Raw genomic sequence first — 22,935 nt, forward strand, 5'->3', positions numbered from 1 at the left:
ATTATTATAATGGGGGATGATAATGAAATTTTATTTCACAAGACAAATTAGTGAAATCTGAAAACTCCAATCATTCTGTATGTCTATTCATGAATCTAAATAAAGGACTTTTGTCAATGCTTTGATATACATTATTTATAAACATTTTGACCCCTGCATCAGTGACTGTGGACTGACAGCACAAGTTTCCTTCACCCACTATTTCTAATAAGTCTATGAAAAGACAGAGACACTGAGGCCCAGCTATTTACCTCACCATAGCCACACACCACCACTTGTTTCCCACCAAACATCACATCTGTGGTCCTCTTCAGGCTGTGGAAACAGACAAGGGCTCAACTCAAACATTATTAGCTCAACTCAGTCCCTCTGCACAAAGTTGAAGTGTGGGGCAATGCCCAGGAGAACTTCAATTGGAAGTTGGCTGAGCTCAAGTGAAATGAGCCCCTCTAACAAACTTTCAAAGGCAAAGTAAGATCAGAGGACAAGACTGCAGTGATACCAGACTAATACTGTAACCCAGTCCAGATCTATCCCCTTTAAGTGTGACATATATACATTTCAACCTACCCATCCAAAATGGACTCCCGGCAGCAGTACAAGTTATCAAACTTCTGTTTGGTAACAGAATCGTTGACATTCATGGCAGGAACACAGAGCTTCCCAGCTTTGGAGAGCTGATATAGCCTAAAGGGAGAAGAGGCCACAAAAACAAAGAGAAACCAAGTTAGCTGGTAAAACATAACACATGGCAAAATCTGCCTAATTCTCTTTAAGTTCCACGGTACCCTCCCCAGTCTTATTTATTGCCCAAGAATATTAGTAAATATGATTATTTCCTTGTCATTTCTCCCCACTTCTTTTCATTTTCTTCTCCCTCCACCCACTAATTTTGGAAGGAAAATTGAAAGTTTTCAGTTGAAGAAATTTACTTCTCTTCCATAAGGGGACATTATATCCTTAGGTCAACATTTTTACGTCTTTAAAAACCCATGCTTGCTTCTGATAAACAAAGATTATAATGATTCTGATACAGTTTCCTCTGTGTGTGTGAAAGAGAGAGAAAGAGAGAGAGAGAGAGAGAGAGAGAGAGAGAGAGGACACGAGCGAGCAAGGATGTGCAATGTGCTCCCAACTGAGAAACACTTTCAGATTTTTTAGGTATTTCCAACAAGTTGAGAACTTGGCAGTTTTACTTTTTGCTGTGTACATAAGGTATAGTCTTACAGTTGTGTTTTTATTTTCATATTTCAAATATAAAATTGCAGTACAATATTGATTACAGTTTTTCAAGATACATTCACCCCCTACTCCCTTCCCCCCAAACATTATTTGAGAATTACTCAATGGAGTAAATGGGAGAGAAAAACGTTTGAACTAGAACCTGGAAAATCTTCCTTCTAGGGTCACCTTGATTTTTTGAAAGTGAAAATTCAGTTTTATCTAGTGAAGATACTCCCATTTAATTAATATGAGTCTGAAACACAGTCCTAAAGCCTAACAAGAGACCAGAAGAATTTGCTGAGGCAAGGACACAAGGGGCAGCTACTCCAGAATCTGTTACCTGTGAACACCAGTCACGCTCTCTTCCACAATGCCTCGGATCTTCTTAAACACGTTTGGATACTTCTTATAAACCCAGTGGGTTAAGTCTCCCCCATCATCCAGGATCTACAGAACAGCCAGAAGACTTCTATGGGCATTCAGGCTGCTAGAGCTAGGGGGAACTTTGAGCCCACTTTCTGCACTAGTAAGAGAGCCCTGTATGTTTTGGAGGAGCACATCTTAGAGCTCTGTACAGCAGGCTTAGACAGTGGATAGAGTCAAATTTATTGGTGTAAAATGGTTCAAAGGATCCCTAGTTTTGTTCTAGGCTACAGTGAAGAGTATTACACTAATCACAGATTCATTTTCAGTCCAGAAGCTTGAAATACATAGCCCCTTTGAACACAAAAGGAGAGCTGGGGCAGAAAGGTAAGAACCAGAATCCTACAAAGCGGGACCACATCACTTCCTTCTATTTTGTTCTGCCATGTTTGAGCCATGTGTTTGAGCTAGTCTTGCCCTTCCCCCACCTTCTCATTCAGTACTCAGAAACAATCTTCTTTTTTTTTTTGGTGCTGGGGATTGAACCCAGGGCCTCGTGCTTCTCAAACCCATTCTGAATAGGTATCAGGCTAAACACTTTAGTGACAAAGTCAGTGCATAAGACCAAACATCCAAAACATGTTTAGGGAACCATGCTTTCGAGGGAAAAAAAGGAAATAAATCTATAGTCAGAAGTGTGGAATAAACATGCATTATTACCATGTTGGCCTGCCACCCATCCATGTTCACACAGCGGTCAATACACCACCAGAAGTCATCTTCTGACTCGCCCTTCCAAGCGAACACTGCAACTCCTACAGAGGAAGGCATAAATCAGCTAATTCTTCTTTTGGAGAGTGTTCTACACTAGTATCAATTGCTGAGATTTATATGAAGAGAAAAAGGCAAAAGAACTGATTCTGGAGAGGGAAATAGAATAAAAAGTCAAAGTCAAAATAATACTTTTAGTTCAGAAATTAAGAGAGTTAAAAAACATATTTAGAATCATGGAATGTTATTCTCTTTGTGCCAATTTTATACTTACAACTCTATTCTAAGAAGATAAAATGAAGTGGGAATTAATGCAAACTTGTTCCTTGGAGCAGTATTTATATTAGCAAACATTGTGAAACAACCTAAATGCTCAATATTAATTAAGAAAGTAATGAGGTGCTGGATGCGGTGGCACACGTCTGTAATCCCAGCAGCTTGGGAGGCTAAGGCAGGAGGATTGTGAGTTCAAAGCCAGCCTTAGCAAAAGCAAGGCCCTAAGCAACTCAGAGAGACCCTGTCTCTAAATGAAATACAAAATGGGGCTGGGAAGATGGTTCAATGGGTGAGTGCCCCTGAGTTCAGTCCCTGGTACCCCCAAACCCCCCCTAAAAAAGAAAGTAATGAGGTAAAATCATGTGAACATACGAAAGAGTATTATACATGATGCTGTCACATTTAGTGATATCAAAACTTCTGAAAATGCTATATTGAGATTATAAAACTGTATACATACTAAAATTTATTTCATAAATGTCAAGTAAATAAAAAGGAAAAATTGGTCAAAGATCTCTGAGTAAGAGATCATGAATTTTTAAAAAAAATACTTTTAGTTGTAGATGGACAGGATATCTTTATTTTTTTTATGTGATACTAAAAATTGAACCCAGTGCCTCATAAGTGCTAGGCAAGTGCTCTACCATTAAGCCACATGAATTTTTTTCAACTTCCTAAATTTCTCCAGTAAATACTTAACAGATAAGAATAAACAAGAAAAACTAAAGTATTATAAGGTTACATTCTGAAGACCTAGGAAGAAAGGAGATCCTCAAAGAAACCTCATGATGATTTTCTTTTGAACATTTTAACAGTAACAATTATTTAATTTTAATTTTTAAGCTCACCAGTAGTTCACATATTTTCAGAGCAATTTTTTTTTTTTTTTGGTACTTGAAACTGAAGCCCTTTACCACTAAGCTACATCCCCAGTCCTATTTTTTGAGACTGGGTCCCACTAAGTTGCTGAGGCTGGCCTGAAACCTGGAACCCTCCTGCCTCAGTCTCGAGTTGCTGGGATTTCAGGACTAAGTTATTTTGCCTATCTTCAGTGCTCTACTGAATACCAAGTAATTTAATGAACTATGAGTATAAAAAGCACTGCTTACTTGTATACTTTCTTAAAATTGATAAGACTTCTGGTGAAAAAAGATCAGCTGAGTTCATACAGTTTAATAATCTTCCTCATTTTTTAGCATTAGAATTGGGCATTTCCTCAACATCCTTAGATTCTTTCTGTCATTTTTTAATGACTATGTAATATTCCATCATGGATACCAACCTTGACTTTATTATCCATTTTCTTGCTGTTGATGTTTTTATTATTGTCCAAATTTTAGAGTCCCCAGATATATGACAGTTTAATGACAATTTTGATAAAAAAAGTTATGTTCAGATAATTAATTTGAAGCAAAGCTGATGAAAGAGCTGAACTTACCAGCCTCGGCTAGTGCTGCAGCAACTTCATTCTGAGTTGAGTAGATGTTGCAAGCAGACCAGCGGCACTGAGCCCCCAAAGCACAAAGAGTCTCAATCAACACCTGTATGGATATACAGGAAGATAAGGTGAGGAAGAGGAGGGCTACCCAGGAGCAGAGAGCAGACCTCAGTAAGAACACAATATCCATAACTCTGTAGCTACAGATGTTACACTGGAGAATTACTAAAGGGTATAATCTAGCTAAGGGGTGGCAAGGCACACTGATATTTAACTATACACAAAAGACATGTTCCTAAGTCTCCTCCCCCCCCCCCCCCAGTACCGGGGATTGAACCCAGGAATGCTTTACCACTGAGCTACAACCCACCCCTTTCTATTTTTTATTTTGAGACAGAGTCTCACTCACTAAGTTGCTGAGGCTGGCAAGTCTTGAACTTTAATCCTTCTGTCTCAGCCTCCCGGTTTCCTGAGATTACAGGTGCATGGTCCTGTACCCAACCTAAAAGTCTTAATAGCACTTCTAAAACAATCCTATTTTAGATCTTCCTAAGTCAGGTTTGCTAAAAACAGGTTTACTTATTCAAACAAAAGTAACAAACCCTATTACAGGATCACAGGGAGGTCCCATCTAATAGCATTTGGAGGTTGGCTAGTTGGGGGAGAAAAAGCAAGTTACACAAAAATCTGTTTCTTTCTTCCCCTTATGAGAAGTCCCTCTGTTTTCTTTCAATAAACTCACCGCTGTCTGGGCCGTGATGTGTGTACAGCCCACTATTTTAGCACCAGCCAAGGGCTTCTCCCCCTGAGCACGTTTCCTGAGTGAAATCAGAGCAGACATGTCTGTGAAAGAACAGAGGATTTGAGCTAGGGCTGCACTAGCAGTACCATCCGTTCCTGCTCAGCCATATTTATGGCTGGTCTGGGTCTGCTGAGATATGGTGAGGTAAAGTAGGAAAATTCTAGGCATATTTCCTTGATGACTGACAGTTTTGCTGGCAGAATAACAGTGGAGAGTTGTCATGGCATATCTCTCTTCCTCTGATGCTTCTGCTTTATGTGCAAAGGGCTGAAGAGAGAATTAAATAAATTTTCAAAAGTGACTAAAATGGAGGTGAGTCTCATCAGTCATTTGGGAGAGAGAAGTACTTTGGCACTGGCTAATGGTCTTCCATTGATAATCACTAGACCCAGAAGAATGACTTGACCCTTAGCAGCAGCCACTTGCTGTCCTTCACTATCCTGTCAGTCTATTTGGGTTCTTCTACCCAACTCTATAGATATAGAACATGTCTTCAATGTGAAAACAACAGAAGAGTAAAGAGACCTTCCTGGGACTAAGGCAAGGTACAGAAACTAAGACTTGATTATTGTCAGTCAATTTTACTCTGCTCCAGCAGAGGGTGCTCAGGACCAAATGAGTCCTTCTGCCATCATATCCTTAGCTTAGAACGCTCCCACATCAGCTGTTTCTGAGAAATCTGGGTCTCTGGGATTGGCAGCACAGTAAGGTCCCACATAACTAATCAGTATGTAGTGCCCCAGGGTATGCTGACTCTGCATTGTAGATCTTTGAATATGGAGTCACAGGGGAGGAAAAAAGAAACTACTCTGGGTGTAACTACCACATGCTGAGAAAAGAAGGGAAAACAAGATCAAGAATTCTGAGGCTCAAGCTCCCTAGAGAAGTGTTTACCCAAAAGTCCAGGAAACTGTCTTTTCCCAGGACACTTCCAGCCTAGATTTTTTTTTTTTAAATATTTTTTAGGTGTAGATGGACACAATACCTTTATGGTGCTAAGGATCAAGCCTGGAGCACTTCATACATGCTAGGCAAGTGCTTTACCACTGAGCCACAACCCCAGCCCTCAGCCTAGCTTTTAAGCCTTAGGTTGTCTGTGGATCCTGATGACCAGCAAGAGGGGTTGCTTCTGTCTTCTACCCACTCCTTTTCTTTACCTTGCTCTGCAATCTCAATCTCCCGGCGTCCAAATTCTGCCTGCTTGATGTTCTTCACACAGAAATTGCTGCTGCCCTTGGAGTTCGTTTGTTGCTTCTCCCGGGGGGAAACCTCATCATCAGAGCTGTCTGTGTAAGATGCAGCTAGAGCCAGTAAAGAAAGAAACAAGGGCAGAAAAACTTTAATGGCCCCAATTCCACAGAGTGTGGCCCCCAAGGGACCACACTTCATTTAAGTGAACACTATTAATTGGAGTTCTTTTTTACACCACTCTCAATTCTACTCTTCCAAGGTCTAATAGCTGGTGTGAATGAAATGGCTGTGGGTCTCACAGTGTTGCGGTTCCTGTACCCACCCTAACGAGACTGTCATTAGTCTGTCATTAGTTCCTGTGATAAGGAGCCACTGATCCTAACCCTGTACCACCTGCAATAATCCCAGGTAATAACAGAGGTACCTGGTCCCAATCTGGCAAAAATGGATGAATAATTTAGGGAAGGTGAGGAATGCTATTTTTACAGATCACTGGTTCTCACACTTAAGTATTTATCAGAATCACATAGTCTTTGTTAAAATACAGATTATTAGGCCCCACGGCCAAAGTTTCCTAGTTTGTAGGTGTCAAGAGGTGCCCAAGAACTGACATTTCCATTGAGTTTCCAGATGTTGATGCTATGGGTCACTCTGAAAACCACTGATACAGAAGAAAGCCATGAGAGAAGCTTAAAAGGGATTTTACACTAGACTGTGCTCAAGGAATATAGAAAGGGAAAGAAGTGACATAGAAGGCGAGCAGAACTGGTTCTATTGCCAGCCTTGGGAAAGTCTGTCAAGATGATCAACTTTAAATAGCAACTTCATATAAAAGCTAAATATATCTTTCAGATAGATATGCAAGGGGATATACAATCATTTTTTAACCCCTTGTCACTTCTTTCCTCTCTGCATCAAGTATTTTTATCATTTTTTCCTGCCAGTGCCCACCCCCCAAGTCTCTCTCATTAACTTCTATAGATAGGTCCTCCAGAGGGACAGAACTGCAGTTAACACAAAAAACACCACAGGTTACCTTCTCCACCTTGACAATATATCACTAAGCTTTTAAAAATGCTCTTAAAGGTTTATATAAAATGACCACCAATATCTTTGAAGACTTCTTCACTCATTCCCTCTTTCTTCCTCTTATAACTCCATCTTTCAAATTTTCCTTTCTTAGCTATAATTAGCCTGCTTGTCAGTTACCACTTTTTTATCTGTCACTCCAAGATATCCTTCCACTTACAACAGCCATTATATCTGAAACTGTTTCTTGCATACTTATGCCCCCAGTGAATCCATATATTTGTTTATTTCTGTAGTTAACCCCTATTTGTTCTTGGCTGCCTATCTTGTTTATACTGGATTATTTTCAGTGGCACAGGGCAGAGATAAATTTATTTATAATTTTTTAAAAAAATATTCCTCAAACCTTAAGCCTAGCTCTTAATGTTAGTAACACAATGCAAGCAATATATTGGCAAGGGACAATGAATGGCTTTTGGTACAAATCTCTTTGCTGACATTAATAGCAGCTGGTGACCTTGGACAAGTCTCTCAATCTTTTAACAATGATTGTTCAGCTGAACAATGAAGAGATTATATTAGATGTCACTAATGTTTCCTCTAGAACTTAATTTGTAAGATTTGATATCCTCTTCCATGTTCACTTTCTAAACACCCTGTCTAGAGTTGGCAAGGGCATAATTCTGTAGAAATAGACTTATTACAGATGCTAACACAGGAGGAGAGCACTGAAAAGAATCACTGTATAGTAGTCTGTATTTCTCCCACTCCAGAGGTTAATAGGGAAGTATACTTCAACATAAGGTAATCTAAAGAGCAGAAATACTAATTGTTATTACAATTTAAGCAGTCTTGGACAAGAAAGAAAAAGGTGACTATATTTTATACAAAGAAGTTATTCTTCCAAATAGTTCTTTTCAAGGTCAGTTCTGTCAGCCAAAATTACATTGATTTCCTCTCTTTGAAGCGTGGGTGGACAAATGTGGGAATCAAAATTGGCCTACTACTACTAACCAGGCACTGGCCACTGACCACACACAGAGACAGCCAGGGGAAGAAAGTCTTGAGATGACAAAAGCTTCCTAGCTACAAGCCTGGTTGGGCACATTCCCATTGCCCAATTACTAATTAACAGTTGACAGAATTCTTGATATGAAGCATTTTTTTCAGATTCTAGTTAAGTGAAGAGCACGGGGTAGTGAACAGGGAAGAGATCAGAGAGGACATGAAGTTCACATCTACCTGAACTGTAGCTGTCAGTGGAGGACTGTGAGATGGAGCGAGACAAAGATCTCCGGCCAGTCTTCGTAGGGAATTTGGTGAACTCCTGCATGTCATCAGCAAACTGGATTTGCTGTAAGAAAAATGTTGAAGAAATTCTACATCTCTGCATCTGAGAATTCTAAGGCTATATATTATCTTCCCTAAAAGTCAATGTTACCACAGTGTTCCTACTAAACTCTCCCACCAGGAATCGAAGAGGGCTGAGGCTGTTCTCCGACTTCTCCCAAAATGCCAATTACTGCCCATTCCCAAATGTTTCAGCAAAATTTGGGGTTAGTGGAAAAGCTTATGGGTGCACTTTCTTTAGCATTTGTCCAATTTTATCCATCTCCCTCCATTTTGTTTTCTTTCCTCTTATAAACTTGATACATTAAACTCTTTGCCCTTCCTTACAACTTTATCAGAAGACAGATATCTCATAATACTTTGTTTTTTTTTTTTCCACCAGAATATTCTCTTGAAGCACATTCTTAATGTGAAGAATTATGAAAAGATGCCTAGAAATGGTGATCGGCATTAGGTTGCCAATACTCAAGAGCCCAATCGTGTCTATATGTCACAAAGTTAATGAAGTATCCTCCCTTCTGTAAACAGTAAAAATTTAAAATACCAGAATATACCAGTGAAAGAATGATGAATCTGAAGGAGAGAAAAATGACTTGGCAGACTATTAAAAATTTTCTTAAATGAAATAAATCAGAACAAGATGACTATTTGAAAGCTACTTGGAAGACTGGTTTTAATAAATAGCTTACAATTAATATAATTTATATACAAATTAATGGATGTTTCTAAAGCATTTGAAAATACTAACATAATCATATGGTTTAAACCTTCCCCCTGAATTCCTGTTTAAACTCTGAGGATCCTTTCCTTCAAAATCTAAAAAATACACAAACAAAAGAAAAAACAAATAACAAAAAACCCCCCCAAAACCCAAAAACCCCCACAAAACTTCATTTTTCTGAAATAACAGGATTGTTTGAGAAATTGAATTAAGATGTTCCTTACAATCTAACTCTTTAAAAGTTCCCATGGAGGATCCATTAAGCCAAGTCTTGAGCAAATATTCCCACACATGTGCACTATTACCAATTAAAATCTTCCCCGCATAATACGAGAAAATGGTTACAGAGCCTTTCAAGCCAGGAACAGTAAACTATACATCAGTTACAGTGGTATGATCTTGCCCTCCTCTGTCACACAGCCTCGTCAGTTGGGGTAGCACCAACCTCTAGTGTAAGAATCAAGCTTAAGTGTGCAGCCTAGATGCAGGCAGCCAATATGAACAAACTGAAAAGTGAATTAGTGGGACTTCACAGGTCATAAAGTAGAAATCAGAGGAATACAGGTTAAAATGCTTTCAACTTTCTATCATCATGGTTCACACGAACAATGAAAGGAGAGAATGCATTTGGACAGCAGGCCTGAAAGAAAAACCTCACTGTACTCCTAATTAAAACTAATCTTGCTCAATATCTAACTAGGTAAATTTTCCCCTTAGGTTACTATGTAAAATAAGGAGGGGGGCAGAGTCCACAGTTTGTTTTATTAAGTCTAAAGAAAGAGTCTACAACATGGAGGGGAGTAAAGCTACATATCCTGGCATTCAGCTCAGGGTCTTATACATATAAGAAGGCATTTAGTATATTTCTGTATAATAAGTGAACCTTTCAAAATCCATTCTTGTATAAGGTCAATCAAGCCTCAAAGATAAATGAGTCACAAGAGAGACTCAAGCTGAGCAACATATACTGTACCAGAACATGATTAACAAGTATCTTTGTGTATTCGAGGTAGAATTTTTAGTTTAGGTGCTAAAACTTTAAATACCTTAAATGTCAAAAGCATAACAGCCTTTCAAAGAAGAAGAAAAAAAAACCTAACCAAACAAAAACAAACAACAACAAAAAATCCTCATTTAGATGGTCACAGGTTAGCATTTGCCCTTCTAGATAGGATTTCTCACTGCATGTTCATCTGACTTCTGTAGTTAGCAAAGCTAGTTTTACTGAGGAGATTAATCCAGCACCAAGGTAATGACTTTCAACCCAATATGACGTTATTTTGGTGCTGGAAAAAATACACAGTTGAGAGACCAGCAGTGCCTCTTAACAGTCTCCAGAGGCAACCCTTCCTCCACCAGCCTCCCTGCTGTTGGCATGGGCAGCTTGTTTGGAAGATCACTCCTCTCTGGCTGTTATGATTCCCTCCCTTGTTCATCTTTTCACAAAAGTTCTGGGCATGTTCCCAGACACTACCTACGTGGGGGGTAAGGGTGAGGAGGAAACTGCAATAACATTTGCAGATTTTTAGATAAAAAAAAATAAGTGGATGTGGCAAGTTAGAAATGTCTCTTCAGTAACTTAAGAACTGAATTAATACTCATAATCTCCCCTTGCATTAATAAAGCTCATCAGCAGCCTACAGCTTAGCAAAATCCTTCACATCTAAAAATATTAGACTGTGGCAAGCAGCTTACTAATCTGTGTGGTGTTCCTACCACCCCACCTCTCAAGTAATGATATGGTCACTGTTTGAAGAGGGCAGAACATGAACTCAGGCTCTGATGATGGGTGGTTGTCCATTCCTGCAGTTTTTGATATTCTCACTGCTATAAGGTGACCCAGCAACACACAGGTGCATGATAACTTTGTCTTCTCTCCCACCCCAACTACACGCCACAGAACCTGTATCCCAGTTGATGCTGCTGAGTGTGCCTGCTCTGCCTGTTTTCTCCAGACCTCCTAGCAGCACCAGTTGTCTTCCCAGCTAGCAGTTCTGTTTTCCTCTGGGAGAAGAGCCTCCTAGAGTGTTCTTCACTTTTACATTGTAAATGAAGACACTGATGCCCAAAGTAACTTGGATGTCAATTTCTTCTCCACTGAAATGAGATCTTAAGAACAGACCTCTGATTATTTGATTGCATTTGGGAAAAGAAAACCAAAAGATGACTGCAAAATTGTGCTGTTTATATTACTTCCTATTACCATGACTTCTTCCCAGCATTGAGTCTTAAAGGTGTGCTTTAGTGTTTCTTCAAATCTACTATCTGTAAGGAATACTAGACCTAAATATAACATAGCATTGGAAAGAAGAAGAAAAGTGAATGAAGTGTCAAAAAGTACCTTAAAGTAAAAAAGTCTTAACTATTTTGTATGTAGTTGCTCACCATCCAATACTACAACTGAACAAGCACACCAGCAGTCCACTCTTGAACTACTAACACATCTGAGAAAGGGTAGAAGGTCAGATTGACCCATTCTTCAAATAGCATATCCAAATACAGAAGTCTACTTTGCTGTGTCTTAAAAACCCAATTAAATATCAGGCCAGTTTAAAGTGTTATTTTAAAGTACCTCTTCAAATAGCTTAGCAGGTATGGTAGTTGACTGTCATACTGAGAATGTTAAAGAAAAGCTCTACTGAATAAATAGTTTGGGGTACTTTAAATCCACCACCTAGTGGTAAGCCTGGTGATAGGGTGAGCCTAAAGAACTCTTATATAGAACTTACCAAGTAAAAGGAATCACAGGCAATCTAAAAAAGTTATAAACCTCAAGAGAAAAACAACTGTTGTATGTTACTTGCTTAGTTGACCTTAATTAATATTTGTTTTACCATTAGAAGTTGAGTGTACTTTCACAAACACAGATCCTAAATACTCAATGTTAACAGCTCAGACTCCCTCCTTCCTAGGTCCTATCCAATTTTGCCTTCTCCTTCTTGAATCAGAGAGAATTAAAAACTACCAGAATCCTACTGTGGTTTACCATATGGACCCTGTGGCTAAGGGATGCTGATCAGGGTAATACCTACGATACATTATACTTTTTTACTCAACATATTTGCTAGATACCAACTAAGTACCCAATACACATCAGGAAAGACTTATTCAAGGAATTAAGGTCCCTTAAAAATCTATAGATGTGTTTTGATTCAGAGTGTAATGATAATGCAAATGGCAGTGCCATGGAACTTCACAGATCCTTTAGGAAATTGCTAGATTCTGTAGTCATCACTGTCTTATCTGAATATTGTTTAACTTAGGCTTCTGAAAATTAGGTTAGGCCAGACATCTTTTTATACTTGTTATTTCCCATGCTTATCCAATAGCTTTAGGCTTCCTCAAAAAGATTTCCTCCTAAGGGTGAAGAACTAGACTCAAAGGTAAATAGCAATTACTAGGAAACAAATCATTAAGAAAGCATACTTTAAACAAGCATGGATCAGTCTTTCTTACTGCTGAGGATAATTTGAAGGGCTGGTATTCCTCTTCTGGTATACTACTGGTTTTCAGGGACACTTCTAAATTCATATATTCCGTTCCATGGTCCCCATTAGCATTCTGTGCTCAGAGACTTTTTCCTGTTTAGAAATTATGATCAGCATATTTCTTAGCTAACACTTAGCACTGAGAAAAAAGTGACTATCAAAAGCTAGAGATTTTAACAAGGTCAATTACTAAGCGGTGTGCTACAACACCTTCCAGGATTCTTACACGTTTTCTAGTTCCCTTTTCACCTTTTTGCTAATTTATTCTTTTACAGATTCTACTTTCACCCACTCCCTTTTTAAGAGGAAAAGGAAGGGGTCCCCAGTCAGCCTAACCAAGTGCAACACCTTTTCATGGTACTTACCCCCAATCAGTCTGGTTCTCATTTCGATAAATCCCAAAGAAACATCAATAAACACCAACTTCTTGGTACAAGAAATACACAAGTCTGAGTATTTTTCACGTCAGATAGGTAAAGAAGTTCCTCAAGAAGGGTGCCTGCTTCCCAACACAGTATCCTTGTACACACCCACCATTAAAAAACTTATCTTAAGAGAACCAATCTCAGGTCACAGAGTCAACCCACAACCACCTTCAGCAACTTTTTCATTCCCTGGTGCGGAAACCAGTCTTCTGAGACTCAGCAGGTTTTGGCTGCTCCCTGTCCTCCTTCTCTGTCTCAAGTTTCTTAAGTTCTCAATCTCCCCAGATGGAGCCTGAGTTTCTAGGGGGGAGGGAGGTGGGCAGGCTGACTAATCACAGCACATCTCTCCCTCCCCCACTCCACTCTTGTATGTCTCAACAGTAACCGGATATAATACACACACACACACACACACACACACAGTTAGAATCCAATTCCAGTCAGAAGAAATACTCCTTTCGAAATGGGATTCAACTTGATCTTCTGTCAATGCTGGTGGGAGGAAGGGATGAGGCAATATCAGGCCCCACAGTGCTGAATCACCTAAAATTGAGAAAAAAGTTTGAAAAATTCTTTCAAAAAGACAGCACTTTTTTTTTTTCAGCTACTCGTCTTCTCTTCATAGGAGACAAAAACACTTCACTGGTTTTCTACCATCTCCTAAAGTGCTCTAGTCAGTATGAGTAGTATTACAACTACAGGCAAAAATTAAGAGGTTTTTAAAAATGGCATCAAGAGTCCAGGGAAGGGCTTAATCTTTCCAAAACCACAATTTACAACAGAAGGTAACACACACTGAGACTTTAGCCATCTACCTGCCTTGACTGTCCATACTTTCCTCACCCTCAATCCCAACACCAATATTATTTAAAAATACGCCAGTCATTCCCTTTTCTCCTCACAATATTTTTAAAAGGAAACTAGTAGAGGTGACTGAAGAAATCATGGTTCCTGGAACATACCCATTATTTTAGTGATACACTGAAGTCTTCTTCCACCCCTACCCACCACACCACTGCTATACTATTTCTTTTTTTTTTTTTTTTGACTTTATTATGATTATTTTCAACATAGAACAAAATTAAAGAAGAGTATAATGGATACTTATATACTGTCTACCTAGAATGAATCTTCTGTTTTCCAGTTTAGGTTTCTTTGTATATACACACACATACACATCATACTTTCACATGGCCCTTAAAAAAAAAAAAAAGTAGCAAACACAAAAATTCACCAACAAATTCTTCAGAATGCATCTTTGAAGAATAAGAATACTCTCCCACAGAACCTTGATGACATTATCACACTTAAGAAAATTAACAGTTATCCTATATCATCAAATGTCAACTGTATTCAAACCTCCTCCATTTTCTCAAGGTTATTTTTCACAGTTGAGGGTCAATGGTCATCCCAACTTTCCAACAAAGGATGGAATAAAGGTTCATTAAACACAACAGTAGGTTCCTTGAGCCTCTGCTAATCTAGAACATTCTGCTTTTCTACCTCATGATATTCTTTTCTTGGAGTCCAGGCCAGATGTCTTATAGCTATAATTTCCCATTTCCTTAATTTTTCAGATTGTTTCCTTCCTGTAAACTACAAGTTCAGTTTGAGTAGAGAGATTAAAATTTTGGCAAGGATTTTCTACAGATGATATCATGTATTTCCTCTTGTAGGAGGAACACAATGTCAGGTTGTTGCACCATTAGTAATACTAAGATTGAACCTTGGCTAGAATAAGACCATCAGATCTCTCCTTTGAAAGGTACATTTTCTCTTCAGCAAATAAAGGTTAATTTGTGGGGTGAAACATCATCACGGTGAATATCTTGTTGTCCAGTGACTTCACCATGTTAATAATCCTTGCACAAACTAATTACATGGGGGGTGCTTATAAAATCATAATTGTTGTTCATTTCTTCCTTACATATTAGCTGGCATTTTTTTATGAAGAAAACCTTTGCTTTTCCTTTTTACTCATCATTTGTAGTTGATATGTAACACTCAGTTATACATTAACTGTGCTAAATGTTTACATTGTCCCAAGTTGGGGCAGTGGGTGCCTCCTAAAAGCTAGATCTTCTGTCCTTCTGACATTCCATTTAAGCACTTTCTTCCTTTTTGACAAATGAAGATATACCAAGCTCACTTTGTTCTTTCAGCCATTTCTCCAAGGCTTTATTTCTTTTTGAGGGGAAAGATATTTAGAAACTAATATCTGGATACAAGACATGGTAATTGCTATCAAAAGTTTCAAAGCTTCTAGATTCATCTAGTAGAAAGAGAAATAAGTCTGTTTTATTCATGAATGTGTTGACTTTTTAGATTGATATTTCAAACTTAAAAATTATCCTTTCAAAAAAATAGTTTTTCTATTTGTATTTCTTTTATGTTGAAAATCTTAGCCCCTAGTAACTCTAACATATTTACTTACTTGCTATATTCTATAATAAATACATAAAATAGTTTTAAAAGGATAAAACTAATCTTATTACTAACAGTCTCCTCGGTGGTTGATTTCACTTAAGTTCTTTTTGTCCTCAAAATATATTTCAGAAAGAATGTATAATCAAAGTACTAGAAGACTGCATAATCAATTTGATATAGTATGCTAGATTTGATAAACTTATTTGTATTTGTAATTTTAAGATTTCTTTCTCTTTGATTTCACCTTATTTCTGACATATAAAACATTTGCATGAATCAAAAGTTTTAAAGGTATACTCAGAAGTCTCACTTCTATTCCTATTCCTGTGACTGCTCATTCCACCATAATTTCTCTGGCTTCTTTATTCTTATATTGGCTTTTACTGAGGGCAAATAAATATCCTTATTTTCCCTCTCTTAAACAAAATATAGCATGCTACAATGTTCTACATTTTTTTTTCCCTTAAAAATCACTCTATATTGGTTTACAGAGTATAAGACTCAACTTGGGAAAGAGAACCAGATTCCTTAGTTCACTTTGTAAGTTTGTAATAAGGAGTCATTAGTCTTACTTTGTACTTCTCTTTAAAGTGAATCTTGATTTTAAACAAAGCTCTCAAGAAGTTAAACTGGAAAAGGCTACTGCAAGGAATGCTGGGATGTTCTTTTTTAAGATGGAAACTTGTCAATTCCTTAATAACCTGTATTCTTTAAACAAATGTCTATGGGAAGAAAATTTAACACTGAAAGCAAGCAATCCATGGATAGAATGAAGATGGGGTATCTGGCATTTTGGAAGGTAGTCACATGAATTGAGCAAATGTCATTTGTAATTTCTTAGCCGTCAAGATGGAAGATTAGCAATGTATAAGAATAAGGTGATGGCACACAACTGTAATACCAGCAATTTGGGAGGGTGAAGCAGGAGGACTGCAAGTTTTTGAGGCCATTTTCAGCAACTTAGTGAGGCCTTAAGCAACTTAACAAGACCCTGTCTGCCCACCCCTCACCCCCAAAAAAGGGCCAGACATATGGGTCAATGGTTAAGTCCCCTGGTCAATCTCCAGTACCAAAATAACAAACACAATAAACACAAGTCTTCCTTCTTTAATCTGGAAATCTAATTTAAGTGAAGTTAAAAGTCAAGTTTGTTTTAAATTCATGTATTTGCTTAAGTGAGCAAACCCAGTTGTGAAACAGCACAGTATTTGGGAAGGCTAGGCTATGTCTAACTAGAGGCAAAAGAAACGGAAAGTCCTGGCCAAGTAGTACCTGGATGGCAGAAAAACTATAAGCAGCTCCCAATATGTGGCAGCTGAGGCTATGAAAATCAGTGTTCTGAAACTTAGGCTAATGTCCAACAAAGGCTAATGAGATAGAAACCACGGAAGTTTTTTACTCACCATCCAGTCTTCCATAAAGTATAGGCTCAGGGGTGGGAAGTCATCAAATCTCAATATAATATAAATCTGACTTTAAGGACCTAATGTTAAATAGCTCCTATTTAGTAACAGGTATTGTTTCCAAAGTGGGTCAACAGGACCTTTCAGAATCCATCCTGTAGTTAAGACTGCATATTTTCAAGTTCAAAGGACAAAGTGAAACCCTTTTAAAGATCAAATGCAGCTGATTTTAGCTTCCACAGTTCTTCAAAACGAAACAAAAAATATTAAGTCTCCAGAAGGAGAGACTAGACACACAACACATAGACAAGAAACCATCAGTTGGTCACATCAAACTGACAAATATTTTTTTAAAAGATATTTTTAGTTGTTGATGGCCACAATACCTGTATTTATTTACTTAGTTTTAGGTTGTGCTGAGGATCAAACCCAGTGCCTCACATGTGCTAAGCAAGCACTCTACCACTGAGCTACAACTGCAGCCCCACAGCAAACCATTTTTAAGTCACGATGGTAGCCAGGCGCTATGGCAGTGGATGACAATAATCTCAGTGGCAAGCCAGCCTCAGCAAAAGTGAGGCACTAAGCAACTCAGTGAGACCCTGTCTACATAAAAATATAAGATAGAGGTGGAGATGTGGCTCAGTGGTTAAGTGGCCCTGAGTTCAATCCCCAGTAAAAAAAAAAAAAAAAAAAAAAAAATCAACCACAAAAACAACAACAAAAAAACCCACAATGGTATTTTTCATTCCAGAGAGGTGATATTTGCCATTCTTCTTAACTTTCTACCTACTTTGGGACGTATACATTCGATTTTAGATAAAAGCCTCAGTATAAAACACTACCTCAGATGGCTTGCAAAGAACAAGCAGACTGAAAAGAATTGTTGGCTGCAGCTTCTTTGGAGCTATTTAAAAAACAAGAGTTATCTACTGCTCTACAGTGAATACTGCACAATTCTCCATCCTGTCTACCTCCAGACCAGAATATAAAAGTCTGAGTTTTCCTGACCGAAGAATTTTTGAACAGCCATTTTCTAAGCAAAGTGGACAGAAGCACAAAGATCTCTTGCTTTACACTGGATGGGAAACCAAAAGTCAAAATTAATTTTTGTTTAAGAAAGGTTATGTGGAAAATTTTATCAATAAATAACATTGCTAGATCGTTATTGATTTAAATAATTTTCAAATCATTTTTATTTAACTCGGCATATTAAAAATAAGCCTTACAATCTGAAAGCACTAATTAGGATTTTTACCTAAAGCTGATTAGAAAAGAAGTTTAAAATCTACACTTACTGGTATGGTAAAAAGATCTAAATGCCTAGATTTCCTTGACTTTTTTAGTTTAAGTACTGTCTTGACCTTGGTGGCTTAAAGTTTATGGAGGATTTGTATTTTCAGAACATTCTGGAATCTTAAGGGTTGCATCTACACTTCACAGATGAGAAAACAGAACAGGGTTGCGGGGGTTAAGTGACTTGCTTAGGGCAATATTCTATCAACAGAGAGATTTTAAAAAGGAAAAAGGAAAAAACAAAACAAAACAACAACAACAACAACAAAAACCAAACCAACAAGTCCAGCACTATTTTCCTTCTTTTGGAATAGGCTAGGGAAAAAGCTTTTCCCCAACTTTTCAAGGGGTCACGTTACAGAACAGTCTATGTTACATTAAAGTTTTCTGTGCTTACAATATCAGAGGAACATTTGTGAGCTTTAGAGAAGGAAAAGAATTTCCAAATCTTTATTAACTTTGGAAGAAACCAAATGGTCCAAATAAGGAAATATAATATTCTAAAGTTGCTAATGAATTGCTACTGAATTGCTACTGCTGCTTAGACTTGAAAAGGGTTAAGAGAGAATGGGAGAGTCCAAACTTGATAGGAGGAAAAAGGTCCACACAAGCACATACTTCCATGGTCTTCTGTGGATGAAGTGGGGAGGAAGAGTGTGTACCAGCAATCTACTGCCAGTCATGTTACTACACAAAAGAAATCTACTCAGAAGTTCCTCTCTGCATCATTCTACCTCTATTTTGTACAAGGAGTTTTCCAATTTGATATGGCTAAAACTGACCAATAATTTTTAAATAAATGGTTACCTGGGAAATTCACCGGTTATTTTCACAAGAATTTACCATTTTTTAAAATGTGCAACAGATAATATATTTTAAACATTTTAAAAAAGGGATTTATTTAGTCTGGGCTGAATGGTGATGAGGAAACTTCTTTCACACACTAAAGTTAACACAATCAGAAAACATGTACTTAAGTTGAAAACATTTTACTAGGTTCCCTTTGTACCTATAGTATACCACTCAAAAAGCATCCTCTTCAAGCTACCTTGGATCTTACATGACATCTCTGAAAGATATAGTAAAGATGAATTTTCCCAATACAAAAACACTTGTATTAAATTTGGGTAGGGTCAAAATTTTAAAAAGATAAACTTTGTCACTGATGCATTCCCACTTTCTAGTACCACCTCTCTAACTGACCTATAATTTTAAAAAGTTCTTGTAAGGTTACTTATTTTATTAAAATAATCTGGAATTAAGTAACAAGATATGTGATTACTGAACCTTGGTTTCATAGCTATGGTAAATAGTTATTTAAAGCGAGCGTTCAATTAAATGATCTCACTTATACATGGCGTCTAAAAAGGTCAAACTCTGAAACCAGAAGAAGGGTGGTTACCAAGAACTGGGGAAATGAGAAGCTGTTGGTTCCTTTAAGCAACTACTGCAATCTGTGATGAGGAGAATAAATTCTGGAGAGCTAACGTGCAGCACAGTGACTACAGCTAATAACAACGTACTACATGCTTGAAATTTACCAAGATATTACACCTTAAGCATTCCCACCACACATATACACAAAGGAACTGTGAGGAAATGGACATGTTAATTAGCTTAATGATGGTAATCATTACATAATTATATGGTGAAATATCATATTGAATACAATGAAATAAAACACAATTTTTATTTGTCAATTATATTCTTAAAAAGCTAAAAAAAGGCTGGGCTCGGAGGTGCACACCTGTAATCTCAGTGACTTGGGAGGCTGGGGCAGAAGGACTGCAAATTCAAGGTCAGGCTCAGTGATTCAGTGAAGTCCTAAGCAACCCAGCAAGACCCTTTCTCAAAATAAAATTAAAAGGGGGCTGGAGTTGTGGCTCAGTGGTAGAGCGCTTGTCTGGCATGTGTGAGGCACTGGGTTCAATACTCAGTACCATGTATAAAAAAATAAAATAAGAAGATCCATGGACAACTAAAAAATAAAAATAAATAAATTAAAAGGGCTAATGATGCAGCTCAGTAGCAGAAAACCCCTGAGCTCAATCCTAGTTTAAAAAAAAAATTTAATTAATGAAGAAAAATCTCCACATCTGATTTCTAAGAATAGAATTTTTCCAAAAACGGAGTAGCAGGTTTAACTATACAGCTTCACAAGCTTAACAGAACTGCAAAACATTTCTACATAATCTCAAGAAGTGAGGTTTGAAATTAAGTCTGGTCATTTTAAAGAGCTTCTTTAAAAACAGAAAATATAGATAAGTGGTATGTGATTATAGCCCCCTCAGCTTTAATGTATCACTTAGCAAACCATGAGCTGTCCTTATATTAATAGCAGGGTGGAAGGTTTCTTTGCACAAGTTTTTCTATGTGCTGTCAAGCAGTTAGAACTGGAACCATCTAGAGCCTCCTAACTTCTCAGGGGTGGACTGGGGGCTCTGTTTGCTAATGGAATCTGACAAGGTTAGCCTGGAACAGCCTAAATTTAGTCCTTATTCAGCCAGCATTTGGTATGGGTATGGAAAGCTCCCCTAAGACTTCAGGCACAGCAATAAATATCCCCGTTAAGACCACCCTAAAGTAAAGAGGTACTGACCTGTGGTTATTCTAAGATTAGCTTTCTGGGAGGAAAAGGCACTGGACTGTGGATGCTCACTGTGTTCTAGCCTCTACACTGGCCCTATCTTTCCACATAATTCTCTCTCCCCAAGTGCCCCTACGAGCTTTCATTCATGTTTCTACAGTACATGTTATACCCTGTACTAACCCTGAGGCAGGGTCTGGCCATTCTTTCCAGTCAAACACCAACTTTTCTAGGGAAAGAGACATATTAACATATTAACATATCCTGGGTCTTATTTGACAATAAAGCAACAGTGTCAGATCCCTTCAGGAGTAAAAAGAACTCTCTTTTTGTCTGACTCTCAAATCTGCTCTCTTTGGCTAACTACCTGGCTAACTTGCTGAGTCAAAACTACCTTTCTGCAGCATGGAGATTCCTCAGAAAACTTGGAATGGAACTACCATTTGACCCAGTTATCCCATTCCTTGGTTTACACTCAAAAGACTTAAAATCAGCATATTACAGTAATGCAGTCACATCAATGTTTACAGCAGCTCAATTCACAATAGATAGATTGTGGAACCAACCTAGATGCCCTTCAATAGATGAATGGATAAAGAAACTGTGGTATATAAACACAATGGAATATTATTCAGCCATAAAGAAGAATAAAATTATGGCATCTGCAGGTAAATGGATGGAGTTAGAGAATATCATGCTAAGTGAGATAAGCCATTCCCCAAAAAACCAAAGACAGAATGTTTTCTCTGACAAATGGATCAAATGGATAATGATACATAACGGGGTGGGGAGGGGGTAAGGGAAGAATGGAGGAAGGATGGATTGTGTAGAGGGAATTGAGGGGTGGGGAGGGGAAGGAAAGAAATGGAATGAGACAAACATTACTACCCAATGTACATGTATGATTACACAAATGATGTGACTCTACATTGTGTACAACCAGAGAAATGAAAATTTATACCCATTTGTGTACAATGAATTAAAAACAAACTACCTTTCTGCAGCATGGAGATTCCCCAGAAAACTTGGAATGGAACCAACGTTTAACTCAGCTATGCCACTCCTCAGTTTATACCCAAAGGACTTAATATCAGCATACTACAGTGATGCAGCCACATCAATGTTATAGCAGCTCAATTCACAAAATTAAACTCTGGAACCAACCTAGGTGCCCTTCAACCAATGAATGGATAAAGAAATTGTGGTATATATACACAATGGAATATTACTCAGTTTTAAAGAAGAATGAAATTATGGCATTTGCAGGTAAATGGATGGAACCGAAGAGTATCATGCTAAGTGAAAAATAAGCCAATCCCGAAGAACCCAAGGCCGAAAATGTTTTCTCTGATATGCAGATGCTAATTCACAATAAGGGGGGTGGCTAGGGAAGAACAGAAGTACTTTGGATTAGACAGAGGGGAGTGAAGGGAGGGGAGGGGTTTATGGGGATAGGAATGACAGTAGAATGAACTGGACATTATCACCCTATGTGCATATATGATTACACAATGGGTGTAACTCTACATCAAGTACAACAAGAATGAGAAGTTACACTCCATCTATGTATGATGTGTCAAAATGCTTTCTACTGTCATATATAACTAATTAGAGAACACATTTTAAAAAAACCCTATCTTTTGATATGATTTTTTCTCATGGTCTAAGTCATTCCTCATAGGTGGAAGCTGCACTCGCAGATTTCTTAATAATTTTGGTCAGCTTTGCTAGATAATTTAAGAGTAGTTCCAAATCTGAGATCTTTTAAGTTTATCTGGGGAAGCTATTTCAAAATGCCAACCCATTCTCTAAGTACATCCTTACTCTCAGCCCCTTTGCCATTCTGATTAAGTAGGCTGAGTTTAGGGCCAGGTAAGGAACATTTTGTAGAAAACTCCTTAGGTGACCGATACTTTCCATTCCTCACCACCTCATGAGATGCTGATTAAGGGGGACCTGAGGAAACAAGCCCACTGAGTTTACCAGGTTCTTGATAAAATGACTCAAGGAACACGGGGAACGAATGGGTTAGGTATGTCTTGTTCAGAGATAAAACAAATAAGGCAAAGGAAGAAGAGGATCTACCTTTAAGACCAACTCCATCTTGTCAGACCATCTGTCTGAGGGTCCACAAGGGGTCAAAA

The 22,935-nt window shown here is 38.0% G+C and overlaps 1 protein-coding gene across 4 annotated transcripts in view; it reads right to left on the reverse strand.

Moving 5' to 3' along the window:
• Nucleotides 1–22,935, reverse strand: part of Ahcyl1 (adenosylhomocysteinase like 1) — a 40,390-nt gene that overhangs the window by 7,350 nt on the left and 10,105 nt on the right. For 3 of the 4 annotated variants that reach the window (XM_047536321.1, XM_047537609.1, XM_047537058.1), the window contains exons 2-9: nt 8,337–8,448; nt 6,032–6,175; nt 4,815–4,915; nt 4,073–4,175; nt 2,308–2,402; nt 1,565–1,671; nt 571–687; nt 252–315 (exon numbers count right to left, since the gene is read on the reverse strand). In XM_047536321.1, the coding sequence (XP_047392277.1) occupies nt 252–315; nt 571–687; nt 1,565–1,671; nt 2,308–2,402; nt 4,073–4,175; nt 4,815–4,915; nt 6,032–6,175; nt 8,337–8,448 (843 nt within the window). Of the gene's footprint in view, nt 1–251; nt 316–570; nt 688–1,564; nt 1,672–2,307; nt 2,403–4,072; nt 4,176–4,814; nt 4,916–6,031; nt 6,176–8,336; nt 8,449–13,018; nt 13,285–22,935 lie in introns of those variants that run through there. The other variant, XM_047537315.1, reaches the window with a different exon arrangement.

Source organism: Sciurus carolinensis, chromosome 1 (assembly GCF_902686445.1).
Source record: "Sciurus carolinensis chromosome 1, mSciCar1.2, whole genome shotgun sequence".
Taxonomy (NCBI): Eukaryota; Metazoa; Chordata; class Mammalia; order Rodentia; family Sciuridae; genus Sciurus; species Sciurus carolinensis.